This window comes from Eutrigla gurnardus, assembly GCF_963514095.1.
Source record: "Eutrigla gurnardus genome assembly, chromosome: 16".
In the NCBI taxonomy this organism is placed as follows: Eukaryota; Metazoa; Chordata; class Actinopteri; order Perciformes; family Triglidae; genus Eutrigla; species Eutrigla gurnardus.
Genome location: NC_139927.1, coordinates 8,761,404 through 8,780,808, shown reverse-complemented (window position 1 = coordinate 8,780,808; position 19,405 = coordinate 8,761,404). Strand labels below are relative to the sequence as shown.

The 19,405-nt window shown below is 41.3% G+C and overlaps 2 protein-coding genes across 3 annotated transcripts in view; one reads left to right on the top strand and one right to left on the bottom strand.

Moving 5' to 3' along the window:
- fig4a (FIG4 phosphoinositide 5-phosphatase a) overlaps positions 1-8,278 on the bottom strand; it is a 33,400-nt gene extending 25,122 nt beyond the window's left edge. Inside the window, exons 1-8 of one of the 2 annotated variants that reach the window (XM_084030073.1) lie at positions 8,111-8,278; positions 7,846-7,954; positions 5,859-5,957; positions 4,338-4,461; positions 2,723-2,879; positions 2,143-2,193; positions 1,461-1,624; positions 303-431 (exon numbers count right to left, since the gene is read on the bottom strand). In XM_084030073.1, the coding sequence (XP_083886199.1) occupies positions 303-431; positions 1,461-1,624; positions 2,143-2,193; positions 2,723-2,879; positions 4,338-4,461; positions 5,859-5,957; positions 7,846-7,908 (787 nt within the window). In that variant the 5' untranslated portion in view covers positions 7,909-7,954; positions 8,111-8,278. The remainder of the gene's footprint in view (positions 1-302; positions 432-1,460; positions 1,625-2,142; positions 2,194-2,722; positions 2,880-4,337; positions 4,462-5,858; positions 5,958-7,845; positions 7,955-8,110) is intronic. The other variant, XM_084030074.1, reaches the window with a different exon arrangement.
- Positions 8,279-8,460: 182 nt separating this feature from the next.
- ak9 (adenylate kinase 9) lies at positions 8,461-19,358 on the top strand. Its single transcript, XM_084030083.1, has 33 exons — positions 8,461-8,658; positions 8,792-8,883; positions 8,996-9,059; positions 9,144-9,196; positions 9,274-9,370; positions 9,481-9,593; positions 9,765-9,914; positions 10,117-10,236; positions 10,437-10,511; positions 10,632-10,733; positions 10,916-11,055; positions 11,136-11,458; positions 11,724-11,842; positions 12,048-12,183; positions 12,276-12,372; positions 12,457-12,623; positions 12,737-12,873; positions 13,003-13,206; positions 13,296-13,526; positions 13,621-13,742; positions 14,273-14,456; positions 14,610-14,792; positions 15,204-15,422; positions 15,565-15,781; positions 15,902-16,103; positions 16,229-16,375; positions 16,510-16,724; positions 16,845-17,041; positions 17,289-17,458; positions 17,773-17,871; positions 18,032-18,134; positions 18,234-18,348; positions 18,538-19,358. Exons 1-33 carry the CDS (start codon positions 8,643-8,645, stop codon positions 18,741-18,743), a joined length of 4,815 nt encoding a protein of 1,604 aa, XP_083886209.1. The 5' UTR covers positions 8,461-8,642; the 3' UTR covers positions 18,744-19,358.
- The last annotated feature ends 47 nt before the right edge of the window (positions 19,359-19,405 follow it).

Here is a 19,405-nt window from a genome sequence, read left to right as displayed (position 1 = left end):
GAGGCTGTGAGCAATTCAACAAGTGATGCTGAGGCTGAGGGGGCGTACAAACACAGAAGAGCATTTCGAGAGAAATAAAGATGCGTCTTCTGCTGTATTAGTGAGTCATTACAAATCAATCAATGCTGCCAGATGTTATGTCTCAAAAACTCCCAAATAGATCGTTTTGATGGCACTTTTTTTTTTGTTAAATCCAAAGCAATGAGTGGAGCATGTCAATAAAAAAACACATAAATAAAAACAAAAGCCAAACAATTCTGCAATGCACAAACAAATCAGTCTTGACGGTGCTCAAAGGATACTGGACTGGCCACAAAAGCCGTGGATTATGTACATGAGCCAGTCATAATGCACTATGTCCTTGACTCGTTCCAGCAGCTTCCCGTTCCACACATACTTGCAGTACGGCTCGTTCTGGAGGCCGTAAACCACTGTAGTGGAAGAGTAGGAACACATCAAAGCTCAGGATCGTTTTACCAAATTACCATTCAGAAAGAAATGAACAGGGGAAAAAAAGCTGATGTGATGGAACAAGAGTGACAAATGACACAACACAACAGCCAAAGGAAGTCAGTTTTCAATACATTTCAATGGCCTTCGACAAAACGGGCAAACCTACAGTAGACGAGATAACCCGCACCTCTGACTGTGGCAAATATGTCAGTGTCTTTCTATTTTTTTAATGGGAATTGATAATAACAATTACTCTATTTTCTCCACCAGAGGAGGTTATGTGTTCGGTCGTGTGTGTGCGTGCACATCTGTCGGTCTGTCCATGGCTAAACTCGCTTACTACTGGACCAATTACCCGTTTCCACTCGGGATTAGGAATATACAATTGTTTGTTTATTGATATGTAATGTATGCAAGTGTGTTTAACTATCGCTAACTAAAACGAGCGCTTGGCAACAACAGAGCACATCCTCTCAGGTCAGTAGCAGTAAAGCCAGTTAGCCGTTAGCAGGGGTGGGCAGCAGAGTCCTGCAGTGCTTTTGGCTAACGGAGCTAACAGGCCTAATTCAGCTAATGCCAGAGTCACACTGGACACAGAAGCACCACCAAGCACCATTAATTTATAGTGGCACCGCCTGTGTCCTCTTCGATGCCCATGTAAACCAATTGGGCCGTGAACAGGAGGCCGGTTCCTGGCACGCAGACTTCAGCGCCTCGGCACCTGGTCTATTTGTGCAGACAGCAGGAGTAGATCAAAATGAGATCATATCTGTTGTGTCGGATGTGCAAGAGGAAAAACACGTGATGCGCTTGAAGTCTAGACAGGAGGTCTGTGGTTTGTACTCATTCAAATAAACATTACAGCACTAGTTGTTGCAGACAAACATGGCGGAGATCAGCACTCTGTCGAGTGCACTTTTCTATCTTATTGTGTGAAAAGGATTGCTTCTCCAGCCAATATAGCAAACGCAATGAATATAAGGGTTAGAGAGTTAACGTCCTCTCACCTTGCGTAGGCAGACCTTCCTCTTCAAAGATGTCAAAGCTGTCCTGCTTGCTTGGTGTGTGCACCTCTTCCTCAGCGGAAGAAGTTGGTGTGGACCACAGTTCATAAGGCCTCTGCAGCAAAGTGAGGTTGTACTGCAGCGAATGGCTCAGGTCATAGCTGTAGCTGCAGGGAGCAACGGCAATTTCATTTGAATGAAAATTCAATTGGAAACATCAAGTGTATTTCAGAACAGACTTTGTGAGTTGTGACCAAAAAAGTGCAAGCTTTTGTTTGATTAAAGACACATGTACAATAGGAAACTTCTTAAGGCAATTTTTCCTTAGTCGTTGATCATATACAAAGTATGTTTGTGCCTTTTCATCATTTTATAATCCTGAAATAGTCTCTCAAAAGTTTAACAAACTGGCCCACAAAAGCTGAGGATGTAAAAAACTTTGCATTAACTGCCACTGAAATATTCAAAACATTCAAGAAATTCTTCAGCATGTGTGCAGACTCCTCATAACAACCAACGGCACGCTTCTTAATATGGGAAATCGGAAATAAATAATTGTTACTGGTTCAACCTTCTGTTGAGTGCATCTTGTAGAAATCCAACTTTCAATTTCATACTTTCTCAATTCTACTGTCTAATATATTTCAAAACCAATGAGAGAATTTGGACTGAGAATTTGTCTTACCTGAAATAGAAGTTGCTGGATAAGTCCACATTCTGAAAGATCCGCACATATCTAGGAGAGAAAAAACAAATTGAGTCAAACGCACATCTGACATAAGTATCAGAAGTCATCTACGTAGGGAATTTATTCATAAGTTATTAAGCTTTTATTATATATTCATGTCAAAGACGGCTTAAGACTGAGATTTACGTAAAGGGTTGCGAGTCTGAAAGGGGCTACAGCTTATCTTCAATATCAATTCCCTTGTCCATGAAGTCTATGGTGTGTGTTTGAAAACAAATGTGAGCGCGCACACATACAAACAAGTGCAAAGACATGAAATTAAAGCATATCTGTACAGTATGCTGCAAATATCAACTGTGCTTATCTTCAGAATGAGTTTCAAACAAATTCATAAAAGTTCTGACATTGTGTAGAATATAAAAACACGTTATCATTTCTTGACTATTGTGAGTCCAGTGAGTGTGCGTGTGCTTATAAATGACTGGTGATAGTGTAATCAATATATGAGAGATAAAAAAAAAAACACATGACAAGATCTTAAACTGCGCCGTTAAAAGGTGGGAGAACGAGGTCGTACCTTGCTTCGTCGGGGTGCGTAACCCTTACTGAGTCATTGGGGATGTAGACCATGCTTGTGTCTTCAATTTTGTAGATGGAGTGGCCACCGATGTCGGCCATCTTTCTGCGCTTGGTGATCAACACAATGTAGTACCCCTCGAGGAAACGTACGAACCCTGCAAAGAATACGAAAATGTATAGAAGCTGAGTTCTAGGTCAACGTTTCTGCTGCCTTCAAATCAGCTACAGCTTAAACAGTAGCAAGTGGAGGTGGATCATGAGTTTTGTGTGTCAAGGGCTATAGACTCCAATGTAATTCACTATATTACTGCTAAGACGTCTCTGTTGACAGACGAGTTGTGTTAAAAGTGCAGTCTTGCACCTGAATAAGAAGTCCTTGTTCAATCAGACTATAACAGCTGACCCAGTATCGTCGATGGCTGAAATAGACTTATAGACTGTGAGTAAAAGCATCTAATTTATTCCAATACATATCAAAGTCAGCATCGGTCTGTGTCAGTGCGACCATGATAATGCCAAATTATTAGCTTATTTGTGTTCCTATTATGTCTCAGAGGGGCCTTGCCAATATTACCAGAGAAACAGAGAAAGAGACCTTTTTGACAGAGGCTCAAAAATGACAGGTCCTGATTAAATCACCAAGACAGGTAATCAGGAAATGTATGATGAGAATGTGTGCAACACAAAATGTGTACTGTGCCCTGCAATACATACAGTTCAGTCACACCAATTACTTTCCACGCGGCTCCCACAGAGCAAAAGCAGGCGGAGGATCTACAGTGTGAGGATCAGTTTCACAAACATGTCATGTAACACAAACCTTGACTTTTTTTATATGGAGCAGATTGAGAGAACAAGTTGACCTGAAAAAAAATATTTTAGGTTAACCATGTCTTAGGTTAACAAAAGGCCAGAAAGGAAACACCATAAATGTTTTTTTGGTAACTGGGTCTGTAGGGCAATGTCGAAAGTACAGACACAGGGGAAATGAGCTACTCTTCCTGCCATATTAATCAAGAATGCGTGATATACTGTGATTCAACGGTTTGCAGTTCCCCAGAATCAAATTAAATACTTATTTTTAACAGTTTTTAGTGTGGAAATTAAAATATATTGTGTTTGAGATAAGTTTTATGCAACTCAAAATATATTAAAAAAATATAGTGCTTAAATAGTGCCGAAAAAATAACCAGATCTCTACTTAATAGAAAAAAATATATATAAATGAGAAACAATGTAAACAATAAACACATTTTATAGGCATTGTATATCACTACTGCTGTTATAGACAACTCTCCCAAACAACAATTTCTTTTACATGATTCTTAACAAAAGGAGACTGACATTGATAAAAATGTGAGAAACCTTCTTGTTTCTTCTGAATACACCACTGATGGCCATGATTTTAAACGCCACAAAAGGTAGTTGTAGTGCTAGCAGGGCTACATTGTGTTGAATTACAATGTACTGCCAGGTGTTCCATCTCCAGCACTTACAGTAATATGCAAAACCAGGTCAATACGCACATCCGTAGAACAAATGACATAAGTGTCGCCATCACTGCGCCCCACAATGGTTGTTGCTTAAGTGAAGGAGAGAGTGGAGGGACTCACCCACAATGCCAAAGGCTGAGACGGCCCTGGACAGACCCGAGGAACCCTTTTGGCCAATCTTGGTGCGGTTTCCCAGATCCAGGCGGCCCAGCAACTCCCGAAGCTCTTGCTGGTTGTACACATGCTACGGATAAATACACACAAACACAGACACATGCTACGGATAAATACACACAAACAGACAGGTGATACAGAGCGCAGTCGATCTGTCATCCGTATGGGCCACCTCAACCCGCAGAGCAACGACTCAGTTTAATCATCATAGTGTGAAATAAAGTTTTACTGCCGGCGTTAGCAGTGGATATTCAGTAAATATATGCAATCTGGAGATCGGCATCAATGCTTCGTCGGTCCATGTCGATGCTACATAGTGCACAGCAAATATGTGTTGAATCGACAGGAAGAGAGTAAGTAATGTGAGCAGAGCTAAAAGCTAACATACAGGGTTCCATTCCATTATAACATTACCTTGATGTGTTCAATGTAAAATGTATTTTTTATTTATTTTTGTGAGAAACTTGAATAAATACAGTTATGTTTTCACAGAAATATAAAATAGGTATTAGATAAGGAATTATGTCCTGTTCCTAACACTACCTACCACTGTACTACAATAAAGATCTGTGTCGGCGGATATTGACCAACGAGCAAAAATCAGCATAAGCAGTAAAAAATGTATTTATTGCCCTATTTTTCCTGTATTGATTCCCATAAACACTATACATGTTTATTAATAGTTAAAGATGTGTGGCAGACAGTGGCTCAGATTGCATAAAAAGTAGTGTTATGATAGCAGATAGTTTTAGGTTTAGGGACTGTGATTACAAATGCAGATGTTCTCACACGGAAAAGGATCTTTCACTCAGATTTTATGCATTTCGGGGTGTGATTTTGATACTATGACATGTTTTCCTAAATTTAGGATTGCAATGTATCACCTTGTTTACAGTAACACAATATAATCACAATGTATTCAGTCGTAACCCCTGGATCATGATATGTATCGTACCGCCAGATTCTTACCAAACCATAGCTCTAATTAGGTGTGCCCACATTTCTTACATAAGAACTAGGAGAGCGTGAGAGATGAGGCTGTGGTTACAGCTCTAAACCTATTCACCTCCACCACTTCAACACATTCTCAAGCGTCCACACTTTGTTTATAAAACACTCTACACTGCCACTCAGATTAAAAACACACAGGGTTTCCCAAGGTCAGTATGATCTGGAGGAATGAGAGCGTGGGGTGATGGATAGTTACTCATAAGCTCTTCATAATAAGCATCATAATCATAATCACCCACAACAAGAACAAGCAAATCGTATCCAAGCTCATAGATCCTGGTAATGAACGGTGGAGAAGAAAAGAAGGCGCAAGCGATGCTCATCAGCTGAGCCGTCACCCATAATACAGTTGGGTCAGGCTGAGTGATTGTACAATTTCATCCAAGCGCGTTGTACTGTATTACATAAGCATATACATCAGCAAAGAACTTACTCCTGTGGAAACTCAGCACTTACCTTATCATCAATTATGACCAGGTCCTTAGGTTCTGTGCGGTCAATCTTCAGGACTCTGTGTTTGGTCTGTGCCTGATTGGTCCCCACCAAAAAATACCTCTGGAAAGAGACATATATGTATTATTATGATGTATTATTACAGAGCTGGTGTTTGCCATATAGTCTACAAAGCTGCTCCTGTGAATACATGCGCACCCATTACAATAATATCCTTTTACTTGGGTGAAGAACACAGTAGGATAATATGTCAAAGACATGTTTTCACACTTCGACAGACATCAAAACCAGCTTTCTACACTGCAGTCCTATTGTTGAAGTCTCTTTCTTTTATTCTTGTAATGTCCAATATTTCCTGTCAACAATAAGCCAACCAAGTAAAAAAAGGAATGTATGAGAAGCCTGCGAATTATACACAAAAGGATGCATCATATAACACATCATTATATATGAGAATATACACTGGAATCAGACTAGCTACCGTCTAGATTACATGTGGGCAGAGCACATATTTGATCACAAGGCTACATTCTAATGCGTCTATTGGGAAGATTTGTTTCTTTCTCGAATTACTTTTTCTTTCAAGTCATTATTTTCTCACACTGCAAGATGGCTTCAATGTCTCCGTCCTAAAGAACATTAAACTGGAACACCGTGTATCAGGACAGTCTGTGACCATTAGAGCCATTTCGTTAGTCATATCATCCACTGTCTGTTCTGTAAAATGGGCTGACTGATTAGGAAAGCCCAACCGTGACAAATGTTTCCCTGATGCCCTGTCAACTGATACGGTGGCTCGCGGAGTCAAAAAAGCTCGACGGGGCTGAAAATGCGACAAACAACAGGCGCCTTTAACGGCTCGATTTTGCCCCTTTTCAATCGGCTATGGGTGTTTATAAATGTATCTACACACACCTTGTAACTCAAACTCACTTTCAAGTCATACAGTAAGAACGTAGCTAGCGGTAGCATTAGGTACCACCTTTAGTTTGTTGGTTGCTACGGTAACCGTGTCCAGTGACTATGAACGTCACGTAAAAGGGAAAAGTAACGTTAACGTTATCATAGATAACAAACGATACTAAACGTTTAATCTGTTAAAACAAGAGGATATAAGAATGGCCGCGAGTAGCGGTAAGTAAACTCTGGTTGAAATTTGACAGCAATACGCTGTGGCTAATTTGATATCGTCATGTAAGGGTCGCCGTAACTTAAGTTTATCATTCATTCATTCATTCATTCATTCTATCAGCAATCCATCACTCTTTTATGTATTTTAATTACATTTTGATTGTTTGAACTAAAATATGGAGTGGAAAAACAAAACAACACACAGAAGGAAATAATAATGCACAAGAACCTGTCTGTCAAGTGTGTGTATTTATACCAAATGTGTTCAAACTTAGTTAAAATTAACCTAATATTTACAAGTCATTGTGTCATTCAAATGGAATCACTCTAATTCAGATCCTATAATTGACAGTGTTGTTGAGGTCATGGTGAAACAAAGTAGAGTCACAAACACTCTTGCTGCCATCTAGTGTCTGCTGATGGGTAACCACAATTCTCTATCCTAGTGTGAACTTTTTTATTTTATTTATCTCTATCTGTCTCTCTGTCTTTATCTGTGAACCCCCAGGGGAAATAAAACCTTAAAAATGATAACATGTGATGGATTTGGACCATTATGGACGAGTGAATGTCAGTAATTTGATCCAAATGTCCTGAATATCGTCTGCCCTGAATACATAATTGTATTTCCCCCCATCTTGTTGTTACAATCAGCCATTTGTCTATGTAGTATGCAATTATATTTACCAATAGCAACAGGAGGGCTAAAAAGAAACTTTAACATGATGGGCATGTGATGCAATTTAACTTACAACCACTGTTGGCTACTTGCAGGTGTAACCCAAGAATAGACCGATCAGACGTTTTGCAAGTAATGATTAGACAGTCACAATAACAGCATGAAGATCACAGAACTTACGGCTCTGGTTTCATACAGAACCATCCTCTGGATCCCACTGATGGTAGCCGCTGACTGAGGCATGTTTATCCCCGTTTTCTCCAGTCACAATATAGAAACAACTGAAGAGCTGCGGGAATGAACGAAACACAATAGCAACCCATTACTTCACAACACAAAACAAACAAGAGACCAGGCGTGAACATATGTTAGTTAAACGTGACATTGCTAGCGACTGGCTGCATCATGTTTTGGTCATATCGCCTAGCTAAACAACGTCACTCACCATTAAGTTAGCTAGCTCGCTGCGTTAGCAACACGTCTCCTCCAGATAGGATACTATCCATCTCCCTGTGTTGTCTAAAAAAAACTTAAACGTTAGTATTTCATGGGCTGTGTGTGTAACCCGCGCAAGTAAATACGGCTAGCACATTTGAGAGTGCAATATTGCTGTTTTAATCAGGTGACAGGTCTCGTGTCAACTGATACGGTGGCTCGCAGAGTCAAAAAACTCGAGGGGGCTGGAAACGCGACTCCAAATATACGCATTTAAGTACTCAATGTTCCCCATTTATTCACCATGCGCAGATAACGGCTGTTTATAACTGTTTTTAAGAATGCACACACACTGTAAGATCCAAACTCACTTTACAACTCATAAAGTAAGAAAGTAGCTAGCAGCAGCGTTAGCAAGCCAACTTTAATTGTTAAGTTGCTACGGTAACCGTATCCGGTGACTATACGAGGGTTACGTAGATGGCTAAAGTTACAGTTATCATAGATAACAAACGATTATCGGTTAAAAGGAGGATATAAGAATGCCCCAAAGTAGCGGTAGGTAAACTTTGGTTTAAATATGACAGAAATAACCTGTGGCTAGTTTTATATCGGCAGGTTAAGGTCGTCGGGTAACTTTATCTTACTGACTTTTGATTCTCTCTGTACGATGATATTCAATACGCTCAAGTGGACCGGTTAGTGGACAACATAATGGAAGACGAAGCTGAGAGAGAGGCTCTTCTCGCCAAACCCACCTGCTTCATCATAGTTGGAAAACCGGTAATGGATCTTTATTTCAGTCCCAAACACCACACCGCATACAAACACTAATACCACCCATGCCATATAATCCAGTGACTCCATATCAATGCTGTGGCATTATTTGTGGCAGGGTGTAGGCAAATCCACCTTGGCCCAAAACATTGCAGAGTCCTGGAAGTGCATCTTAATTGATGGTAAGTTGAATTGATGGCCTCGTTACTGGTCCATGTCACAAATTACATCCAAATATTTCTCACCAGCTTGTATAATAATTTCAGATACAGATCTGCTCGACACGCATATTCACAATAAAACAACGCAAGGCATAGAGGTGAGTATCAAAGGTTATCTACCTATCTATCTATATAAATATAATAGTGTATGAATTGCTTTTTCTGATCATTTTAGCTCTTGAGTATCTTATCTGAGGGGAGAAGTGTACCAGAAGACTTGGTGCTCCAGCTGATTCTTGCCAGGCTTAACTCGCCAGATGTGGAGCACTATGGTAAATCCTGTAGCTTTTCACGATGTGATGTCATGATAGCACAGCAACCTGTGATTCATGTGTGAGCTTTGCCGTTGTTTTTGCTTGATAACCTGTGTGTTGTGATACAGGGTATGTACTGAGCTGCCTGCCGTTTCTGTCAGAAGAGAGCCTAAAGATTCATGAGCAGCTTGAGCTGATCCAAAACCTCAAACTAACGCCCGATTTCATCATCAATGTCAAGGTGACCCACATGTCCTCTATTGAGAGGTGTACATTGCATCAAGCAGCAGTTGATTCAAGCAATATCTGTTTGTATTTTTTAATGAACATTTTAAGTATTTACACATTTACAAGTTTCATATTCTGGTGAGGTTTGTACATCTGATCATTTAACACGGTCATCTTCCGCCAGTGCCCAGACAAGGACCTGGTCCATCGATTGTCTGGTCTGAACCACTACCCAGAGACAGGGCAACTGTACAACAGGGATCAGTGGAAGCGTGAGGAAGTGTTTTCCAAAAAGGAGGACAAGGATGAGGAAGTGGAGGATGAAGAGGAGCAGGTGTGACTTGAGGGAAAACACCTCTTGCTACTGGGGTTAACATTTACTGTCTTTGGTGTTTGACTAATTTAGTTTCAATTATTACTACTATTATTATTTCGTGCAATTTGTCACAACCATAAACTTTAAACCTTACAAGGCTGATAGTGTCATGATTTCCTATTATACGAATAGCGTTTGTTTGTTTTTTTGTTGCCTGCAGGCTGAAGGAGAACTCCAAACGGATATTATTGATGATGTGGTGTGGAAGCCAGAGAACTTGGCCAGAAATGCTTTTTCTAGAATGAAAATGTACAAGGATACCATGCTGGGACCACTGGAGGTGAGTTACCCAGGGGTCCAACATTTCTGAATGCTCCACACATTAAGAAGTTAAATAAGCATTTCACTCCACACACGTATGCAGCTATTAGTCAGCTTAATATTTAAAATGAAGTCATCGGTTTCTTACCCATTATAATGACCTTTGTTTTTGGATTATGTGCAGTCAAATTACTGTGTAAAACACTTTTTTTTTTTTAGGAATACATGACAAACCACAACCCCCTCTACCTGCTGGAGCTGGATGGAAACAACACACCTGAAGAGCTGCACTCGGTAAAGACACGAGGATTAAGATAAACAATACATTTTATGTTTATTTGAGCGTAAACATGCATTTTTACTACCCAAGTGTTGTGTTGTCTGACTTTACTTTGTGGATTGTTTTGTCTCTAGTCTGTCATGTCCCGTCTTGGATCCATGGCAATAAAGCGTGTCTCCACTCCAGTCCTGCTCCACCAGACTGATGATGAAGAATTCTCTGAGGAAAATGACACGGTCTGCCATTATTGACCATATTCATAGAATTTCTTTTATAAACTGTATTTTAGACAACCTTCACTTGAGCTATAAACTCAAGGAGTATTTTAAAATGCTGACCTTACAGGCTTTAAATATATACATACTCCCTCCATTGAAACCACTCACATTTTAACAAGTTTAATCCTTCTGTTTTGCAGGAGGATTTATTGAGGATCATGTCCACCACCAGGACGGTGGCCCCTGGCTTCAGATGGAGAAGGAGCCGCTGGGGCCGAACTTGTCCTGTTGCTCTGAAGGAGGGCAAGGTCATTCCTGGCAAGCCGGCATTGAGTGTGGGGTGAGTGATCCTTTGTTAGGCTGCAGCCAGGTGAGGATGCTATCCAGTCTCAAACAACTCTCATATCAACCCCTGTGCAGCTTCCAGGACAAGTTGTACATCCTGTCATCTCAGGAGGCCTACCAGAAGTTCGTGACGAACCCCAGACGGTACCTGCTTCCTCCGATGCCCGGGTCGCCTTGCAGAATTTCCATCATTGGACCTCCACAGGCAGGGAAGAGCACTCTGTGCAAGCTTCTAGCTCAGCACTACAATGCAGTGGTGCTGGATATGGAGGTACTGGTGCAGCCGGTTCTGGCCAAGGTTGAGCAGGAGAGGCTTGACAAGATCAAAGAGGACACAACACATGACGCTATAGAGAAAATCAAAATGAAGATGGAGCAGGATGGGGAACAGAAGTCAGGCAAGTTGAGTTTTGTTGGTGATGATGTCACTATCACCTGTTCGGGTGTATTATATGCAGTATATTGTAAGAGACTTGTTGACTTCAACATAATGTTCCCTAGCTCTTCTAACAATGTGTTGCTTCAGCCCTTCAAAATACCATTAATTACAGAGCATTATTTGCATTTTTTTTGGAACATGTGATGTTGTTGTGTCCCCAGAATTTTGGAGATTATGTGGCAGCACATTCTGTATTTTTATGCAAATGTTTCTGCTGTTCTCAGTGACTGAGGAGCATCCAGAGGTTCAAGCCATGGTGCTATCTGTGATGGAAGAAGCCAAACATACGAGTACATCACCCTTCAGCCTGTATGCTGAGGTACTAGAGAAGCATGTAAAAGAGGTATGTCTAAAACATGGCAGCTGCATTTACACAAACCATTTCTATATGTATTAGATCCATTTGTTAGAAAGATATTTACCCTACATTTTGCCATATACAGTAAACACAATGTTAAAGTTAAACCAAATGAATGAACCATTAAATTTGAGATTTAGATGCAGGTCATCAGTTTGCAATAGTTTTATGAATACCTTTGATGTTACAGATCGAAGAGTCGGACACCAATGCTGGTTGGGTGCTTGACAACTTTCCCAAGAACCTTTCCCAAACGGATGCCTTACAGAAAGCTGGAATCCTGCCAGGCATCCTGTTTTGTCTCAGAGACAGTGATAACAATCAGGGTACAAGACATAGAAACGACAGCTCACAAACAAGTGGTTTTATTTAAATATCTAGACTTGAGTTAATTATTGCACTTTAATGTGTTGGACAGTTCTGAGGAGATTGTATGAGACGAACAAGGAGAGAGTGGACAAAGCAGTGAGGGAGACGCTTCAGGATGAACTATTTGAGAAGGAGAAAGAGGCCTTGTGAGTGCAAGTTCAGTGTTGCTGTTTAAATGTAGTGGTTGGTATATCTGAAATGGATTGATTATGCATTTCTCACCATTTTAGAGGTTATCCAGACGGCCCGGAGATGAATGACTATAAACTGCAAGTGCAACAGTTTGAGTCTGAATGGGGCCAGATGCAGTCCACTTTGATTGCCGCCCACTCAGTACTGGAGATTGACGGCAAAAGCCCAGAGGACCTCCTCCAAGAGATCGCCCTTCAGCTGGAGAGTGAGTTCAACTTCTTCTCAAAGTATCACTTCTTCTTCTTTTACTACCAGATGCCATGTTTGGTAAGAAAAAATCGGAATCAATCCAATCTGGTTTACATGCATGATTTTCAGAACCCTTTGAATATGTGTCCCGGGAGCTGTCAGCAATGGACCTGGATACGGACGCAGAGGAAATGGAGGCCTTAGCTGAGCTAGAGAGGGCTGAGGAAGGCAGCAGTGACAATGACACAGCAGAGGAGGAGGAGAAAGTCAGTAAACCAGTCATTTTCTAACAGGTTTATAATCCTATGAAGATATTGAAGATACAAGCCTATTTTACTGCTTTGTTGTCAATTATTAATACAAACAAACCAGCAATTCCTCCCTCTCACTGAAAGCAGGAGGACACAGCCAGGAGGTTATTAGGCGATACCCATCATTTCTGCCCTGTGGCATTAAAAAAACACAACGTCCTGTGGCCCTGCAAGGATGAAATTGCCGCCAGGTACCGGGAGAAGACCTTCTACTTCTCAAGCCTAGAAGCCAGGGACTCCTTCCTTGAAGATCCTACACAGTTTGTTGCACAGACGGAGCCTCTCAAGGTACAAGCTGGCATAGGAAGATAAAGCAAAAGTGATAGAAATAAAAGTAAAAATATCCCTAACAAGTTTCTTATCTCCACATATCCAAGCCTCCTGCCTTGCGGATCTTTTTGCTCGGCACCCGAGGGTCAGGCAAGACCACTCATGGTAAGTGGCTCGCCCAGCAGCTCGGCATCTTCCATGTTCAGTTCAGGGAGCTGCTCCAAATGCTCATCACGGCTAAGACAAAGACGCGGATACCTTATCCTGATGAGGTAGAGTCTTCAGAGGAGTCTCCTGGGGACCAGAGGGAGACCTCCACCAACATGAATGACACGGAGGTCAGCTTTGGAAAAAATACAGTATTATGGCGCCAGTTGTTATTATTACTATTTGACACTGAATCGTGGTGTATTTGCTTCCATGTGTCGATAGCAGGATGTGGGCCTGACTGAGGAGGAGTGGGCAATCAAAGCCTACCTGTCTGATGGAGATCCACTGACTCCACAGATCCTGGATATGGTTCTCACGCCATACTGGAAACAGGAGCCGTACATGTACTTGTACACACACACAACAAACGCAGACTTCCTGCAACTCTTTAAAGGAAAAGTTTGACATATTGGGAAATTAGTTTCGAGGTTTCGGCCAATGCCTTCCGACTCTTTTGCTCTCCACCCCACTGTTTACCTGCAGTCATCCAAAGCCTGCTTGAACGTGATTGGTCAACACTACAGGGCCGACAAATGAAAACCAGAACGCTTCCAATACTAAAATCTTGTCCTGTTGCCTAGCGATTCTACCCGTATGAACGCTCAATCAGTTAAAAGCGATTAGCTCTCAACAAGGAGATAAGTGCAAAGTCAAAATTCTCACATTCATGCTCCCTTTCTGCTTCTTTCACCACTGGAAACCCAGGCTCACATACACACCTTTCACATGTGTACATACATATTTTACACAAAAGTCATTCATATGCATTTGTCGATGTATTTATGTACATTGCCTACATAGTGTGCTGCTTTTTGTTGTTGTTCCCCTGACAACACAACGTATTTGTTGACCTTCACATTCTCTCACCTTGTAGGTCGACAGGTTTTATTTTGGAGGGCTTCCCTCACAATGCCGATGAGGTGCAGTACATGTTGCAGCAACAGCTTCTCCCCGACATCACGGTCACGATGGAGGTGGATGTCACAGATGTTCAGAAGCGCCTGTTGCCGACATACCTGGCCACCTGGAGCGAGCGCCGTAAAGCACAACTGGACCGGGTAAGCAAGTGACAACTTTGAAGAATAATTTATTATTGTGTATTATTCCTTCTGAAGCGCTGAACACACAAAGGCAGCCAAAACAACGGTAATCTCCCATCTCCCCTATCCATCACTGCTTAATCCCCCCTCCTCTGATATCCATGTCATCAGCTCAGATATCGTAGGGTTGAAGAAGACGATGAAGAGGAAAAGACAGAGGACATGCTGGAGGAGAAGCTTCCTTCAGAAGAGGAGAATGAAACCATGGAGACTGAGGAGGCAGCGTCTGAGAGGCTGGAGAGCGAGATCGCAGAGCGTTATGTGACAGATGAAGACAGGGTTGCTACTGTGATGGTACAAAGACACAAAACACAATGAAGGCCGTTGACTAGCCAAACATTCATATTTGGTTCCCTCACTCATATAATTTCTGTGATTATTTAGTATTTACTTTTGGGACAGCCAGGAGACTTATATATATTCATATATATATATATATATATATATATATATATATATATAAAATTGTGTAACGTGTGTATATATATATATATATATATATACACACGTTACACAATTTCTCAACTAGTTTTACAGTAGTGATAACAAACAAGGTGATAAGTGAAATTAAAAGGCATCATTGGACTAAATTTCAACATGTTACATTCTAATTTACTAGTGTGACTTAATGCGGTCTGCATAAAGTTGGTTCCCATCTTGTACTTGTTCTATATGCTCATATATTCCGTGCTTTTCTGTCACCAGGAGCTCCTGAGTAAACAAAACATGTCAACATTGTCAATCAATGCATCTCGCAAGCTCTGTGTTGTGAGGCATCAGCTGCTCCTGAAAATCCAGCCCCTGCTGACCAATCGGGAGTCACTCTTCCAAAAATGCCAACCCATCTCATACAGCCTGGCACATAAGCTGCTGCTCGCTTCATACAAGCTCCACAGTACCTTTGGCTGCTGGGACCCCATAAAGGTAGGCGTCAGTCACCTTCATTCTTAGGATAAGGTAGGATGAGGCCGAGATTTTTATTTCAAATACAAGTACAACTTGTCTCTTCTGCATGACTCAATTTCCTTGTAATTTAACACTTTTCACACAAATCCCTCTTCTGCAGCGATACAACGAGAGAGATTTAATCCAGCCTCTGCAGTGGCCTCTCAATACCACATATCCGCTGATCTTCCATCAGTATATCTACTTCTTTGCATCTAAGGAGAACCGCAACACATTTATGCAGAACCCATTGAAGTACCTCAGGCAGCCAAAGCCCATCCTGTCCCTTCCTGTTAAAATAGCTGTTGTTGGACCACCCAAATCTGGAAAAACCACCGGTAAGACTCAAGACAAGCTACAAATCATCCACTCAGATTTGTTGCTTCTTCACTCTCTCAAACGCTCTTTCATTCTTGTTTCACGTTCTGCATTTCTCTCCCGTTGCTTCATCTCTCCAGTGGCACAGATGTTTGCTCAGAAATACAGCTTGGCCTGTCTGTCCATTGGCGGTGTCATGCGTATGGTGCTAAAGAAGCATGAGCACACTGATCTGGCTGTCCAGATGAAAAAACATCTCTCCCACGGATTGGTTGTGCCTGATGAACTGGCCATTCAGTGTCTGGAGGTGGCGCTCATGAGCTCGGTCTGCAGCACTCAGGGGTAAGCTGAGCTATTAAACACATTTACCTTAAAATGACTAGTGTGCTTTTGGTTGAAGACATTATTCTTACTGTGTTAATCCTGCGTGAGGATGTTTGTGGAGACCATATTTATTGGCGTCCCAGGTACGTGTTGGATGGCTTCCCGACGACACTTAAGCAGGCAGAGCTGATGGGTTCTCGGAGCATCATCCCCATGGTCGTAGTTGAGCTGGATCTGGACACAGCGGAGGTGCTGAAGAGAGGCCTTCTAGACAAGATGAAGCCCAACAAGTGAGAAAACACATCAACACCATCTCTTGTCATCTTAAATACGTGTTTTCTATACACACACATGGGAAATCACAGGTCCATGAGCTCTTTTTAAAAGAACAAACCTTCAACACCCGTCTCTCCTACCACTGCAGGCCTCACCTGATGCCCGACAGCTCCGGGATCCTCCACATTCGTAACTCCTGTTACAAGCAGGAGATCGAGCATGTGAGGCAACACTTCCAACAACTTCAGAACTGGATCCTGCTCGATGGCCTGAAGAGCAAATGGTGGCTCTGGAGCAGCATTATAAAGGAGGTCAGCATCAGCGTGAAATATCTCCACAACTACCTGGAGAGGAAGCACAGCGGTAAGTAGACGCTTATCGAGGCATCAGCTCAAGTGCCAAACAATGTATGCAAACTTGCTTTTACATCATTCTTAAGACACCTGACATTATTTCCCCCGTCCATGCTTTTTAATATCGCAGGGCAAGCAGCCTGCATCAACAGACTGTGCATCACACCCACGGAGCTGCAGTATCGGCTTGGAGAGTTTGCTCAGTACTGCCCTGTGTGCCTGGCTCTACGTCACCACCTGGTGGACTGCTCTGAAAGTGCAGCCTTAACTCATGCAGCTGAGTACAGGGGATGCTATTACAAGATGTGTGGCAAAGATCATTTAGAGGTCAGTGTGGAGTCCACAGATGATCGCATGCATGAATTAGTATGAAAAAAGGTTCAAGTCAAATTAAAATCATTTTCCTCTTTAGCGTAATTTTAATTCAGTTTTAATTATTTAATTCATCAGAATTAATCAGAAATCCTGCAGGATAAAGTTACATTTAAATGGAAGATTGAACATGGAAATAGCTTATTTGAACTGTGACTAAAAGAAAAGGATAACATTTTTTATGTGGCTTTCTCAACCACAGTGGTTCCTGGCAACTCCAGATCAGTTTGTGAGTCCTGGCTGCCCACACATTCTCCCACAACCCCAACTGCTGCCAAGAAAGCTAACCGAGATTCAGATGAAGACCAGTTTTCCACTGCAAGTTGAGATGAAGGGCTTCTGCCCAGTCTCTTATCTGGATGGCAAACAAAGGTACAACATTCATATCGTGATCAAACTGTGACACATTTATTCATGGATTAATGGTTTTCATTACTTATCAAGTTTACTGACTTGAAGTGGTCTCTGGCCGTGTTCACTAGATTCCTTAGAAAAACATAATAATATAATAATGACAAGAACAAACATTCAGAAAAATGCAATATTTGCAACCTACAGATACATGCCAACACAAATGGAATAAATATGTTGAGAGAACTTCATTTGTGTCATTTCTCTTCTTACTGCCCAGAACTTTTGACCGTATTAGCTCGTTCTTTATTCATGGAAGGTTTGTTTGTCCTCAGGTATGAAGCCCTTGTTCGAGGAAAGATGGAATATGCTGTAGAATACAGAGAACGGATCTACATTTTTGCAACAAAGCAGAAACAGGACACGTTTTTGAGGTGCGTCTCTTTCTATATTTCAGGAATGTTTTGTTAGTCAGTTATATACCAGCCTTTTCTGAAGGTCTCCCCTTTACTTTTATTAAACATGTAGGAGTATTATTTGCCATGGTAAATAATCTGTATTGTGAAAGTTGGTGTTGATATATCATCATTAAAGGAGTCCTGAAACCTACTGGGACCAGAAGCTGCCCAGTAAAGTTCCTCCTGTTTGTGAACCCGTACCCCTCACCTCCCTCCCAACATTGGGCTACCTGGAACAGGTCAGACACACACCCAAATGCATTGTGGGATTAAGGTACGTTTCTGAAGTCTCTTGACGTTTGCCCCTGTTTTGAGTCGAGCCTGTATTTTTTTTTTAGGGTGTGGCAGCACCAATCATCAAGGCCTTGACAGTGGTCGGGTGTCTCCGACCAAAGTATCCCTTCCTCAGTATTCAACGATCAGCACTCGTCTACGTGGCCTTCTACCTGAAAGGTAAGCCAATAATAATAGCAAGTGTAGCTGTTTATAGCAAAAATCACATGTGAATTATTTAACTGAATAAGGACGATGGTAATTATTTAAGTACTAGTATATGTGTATATATATTACAATATGTATTCACTGTTGCTTTTTTACATTTTTATCCAACAAATTCATTAAATCTCTTTTTTTTTTATACAGCTTTCAACCAGAAGAGCACAGACTTCACCCGGCAGAAGTACAGAAAGAAGCTGGCTGTGTTTGAAGAGAACTGTGCCCTCATTCCCGCCCTGAGCTCAACAATGTCAACGTGCTTCAGGCCTCTTGGTGAACTTATTGACTTTGACTTCAAACTGAAGAGGTTCCTGGCCTTGAGGGACCCGCCAGGCGCCAGCAGCGGGCTGTAGCTCTGCTATTTCACACCAAGTTAAGAACTTGTGTTCGTTCAAAAGCAACCTGCTGTTTCTTTCATCAATATCCGCGTGGAATGAAGCATTTTTCGCTGTTGAGGCTGAAAAATGTGTTTAATTTCAATGATTTACCTTGCTTCTAGGTAGATTGTACTCTAATCTGCACACTGCACTTTGCTTTTCTTGCATCACATTTCACATAACACAAAATTTTAAAAAATAAGCATCATTCTCATGGTAAGGGCCACACATTTCACTGTATAATAATCTGGAATCTGACGTAATGAAAGAGACTAAATGTTAAACTACGACTTCATTACATGTTACTCAAAATTGGAATGTTTTTCAACAACTTTTGTTCAACAAGCAGTGTTTTTTCCAGTATGATGCATATACTCAAAGTATTTTTCGGTTGTCTGTATGTAAACTTCTTATAGAAATAAATTCAATTATAATAATAATTCCTCTCAATCAGATTTGTTTTGTCATGAAACAGATGTCAGATTAAGATGATTTATCATCAAGTAACAAGTATGGAGACGTCCTTATTTTCCTCTGACATGATTCAGTTCTGCCTTTGTAAATTAATTACTTAATAAATTGATATCTTCATTTTGTAATATTCTCTGTTATTGCTCCCTCTTCGCCCCTCCTCACAA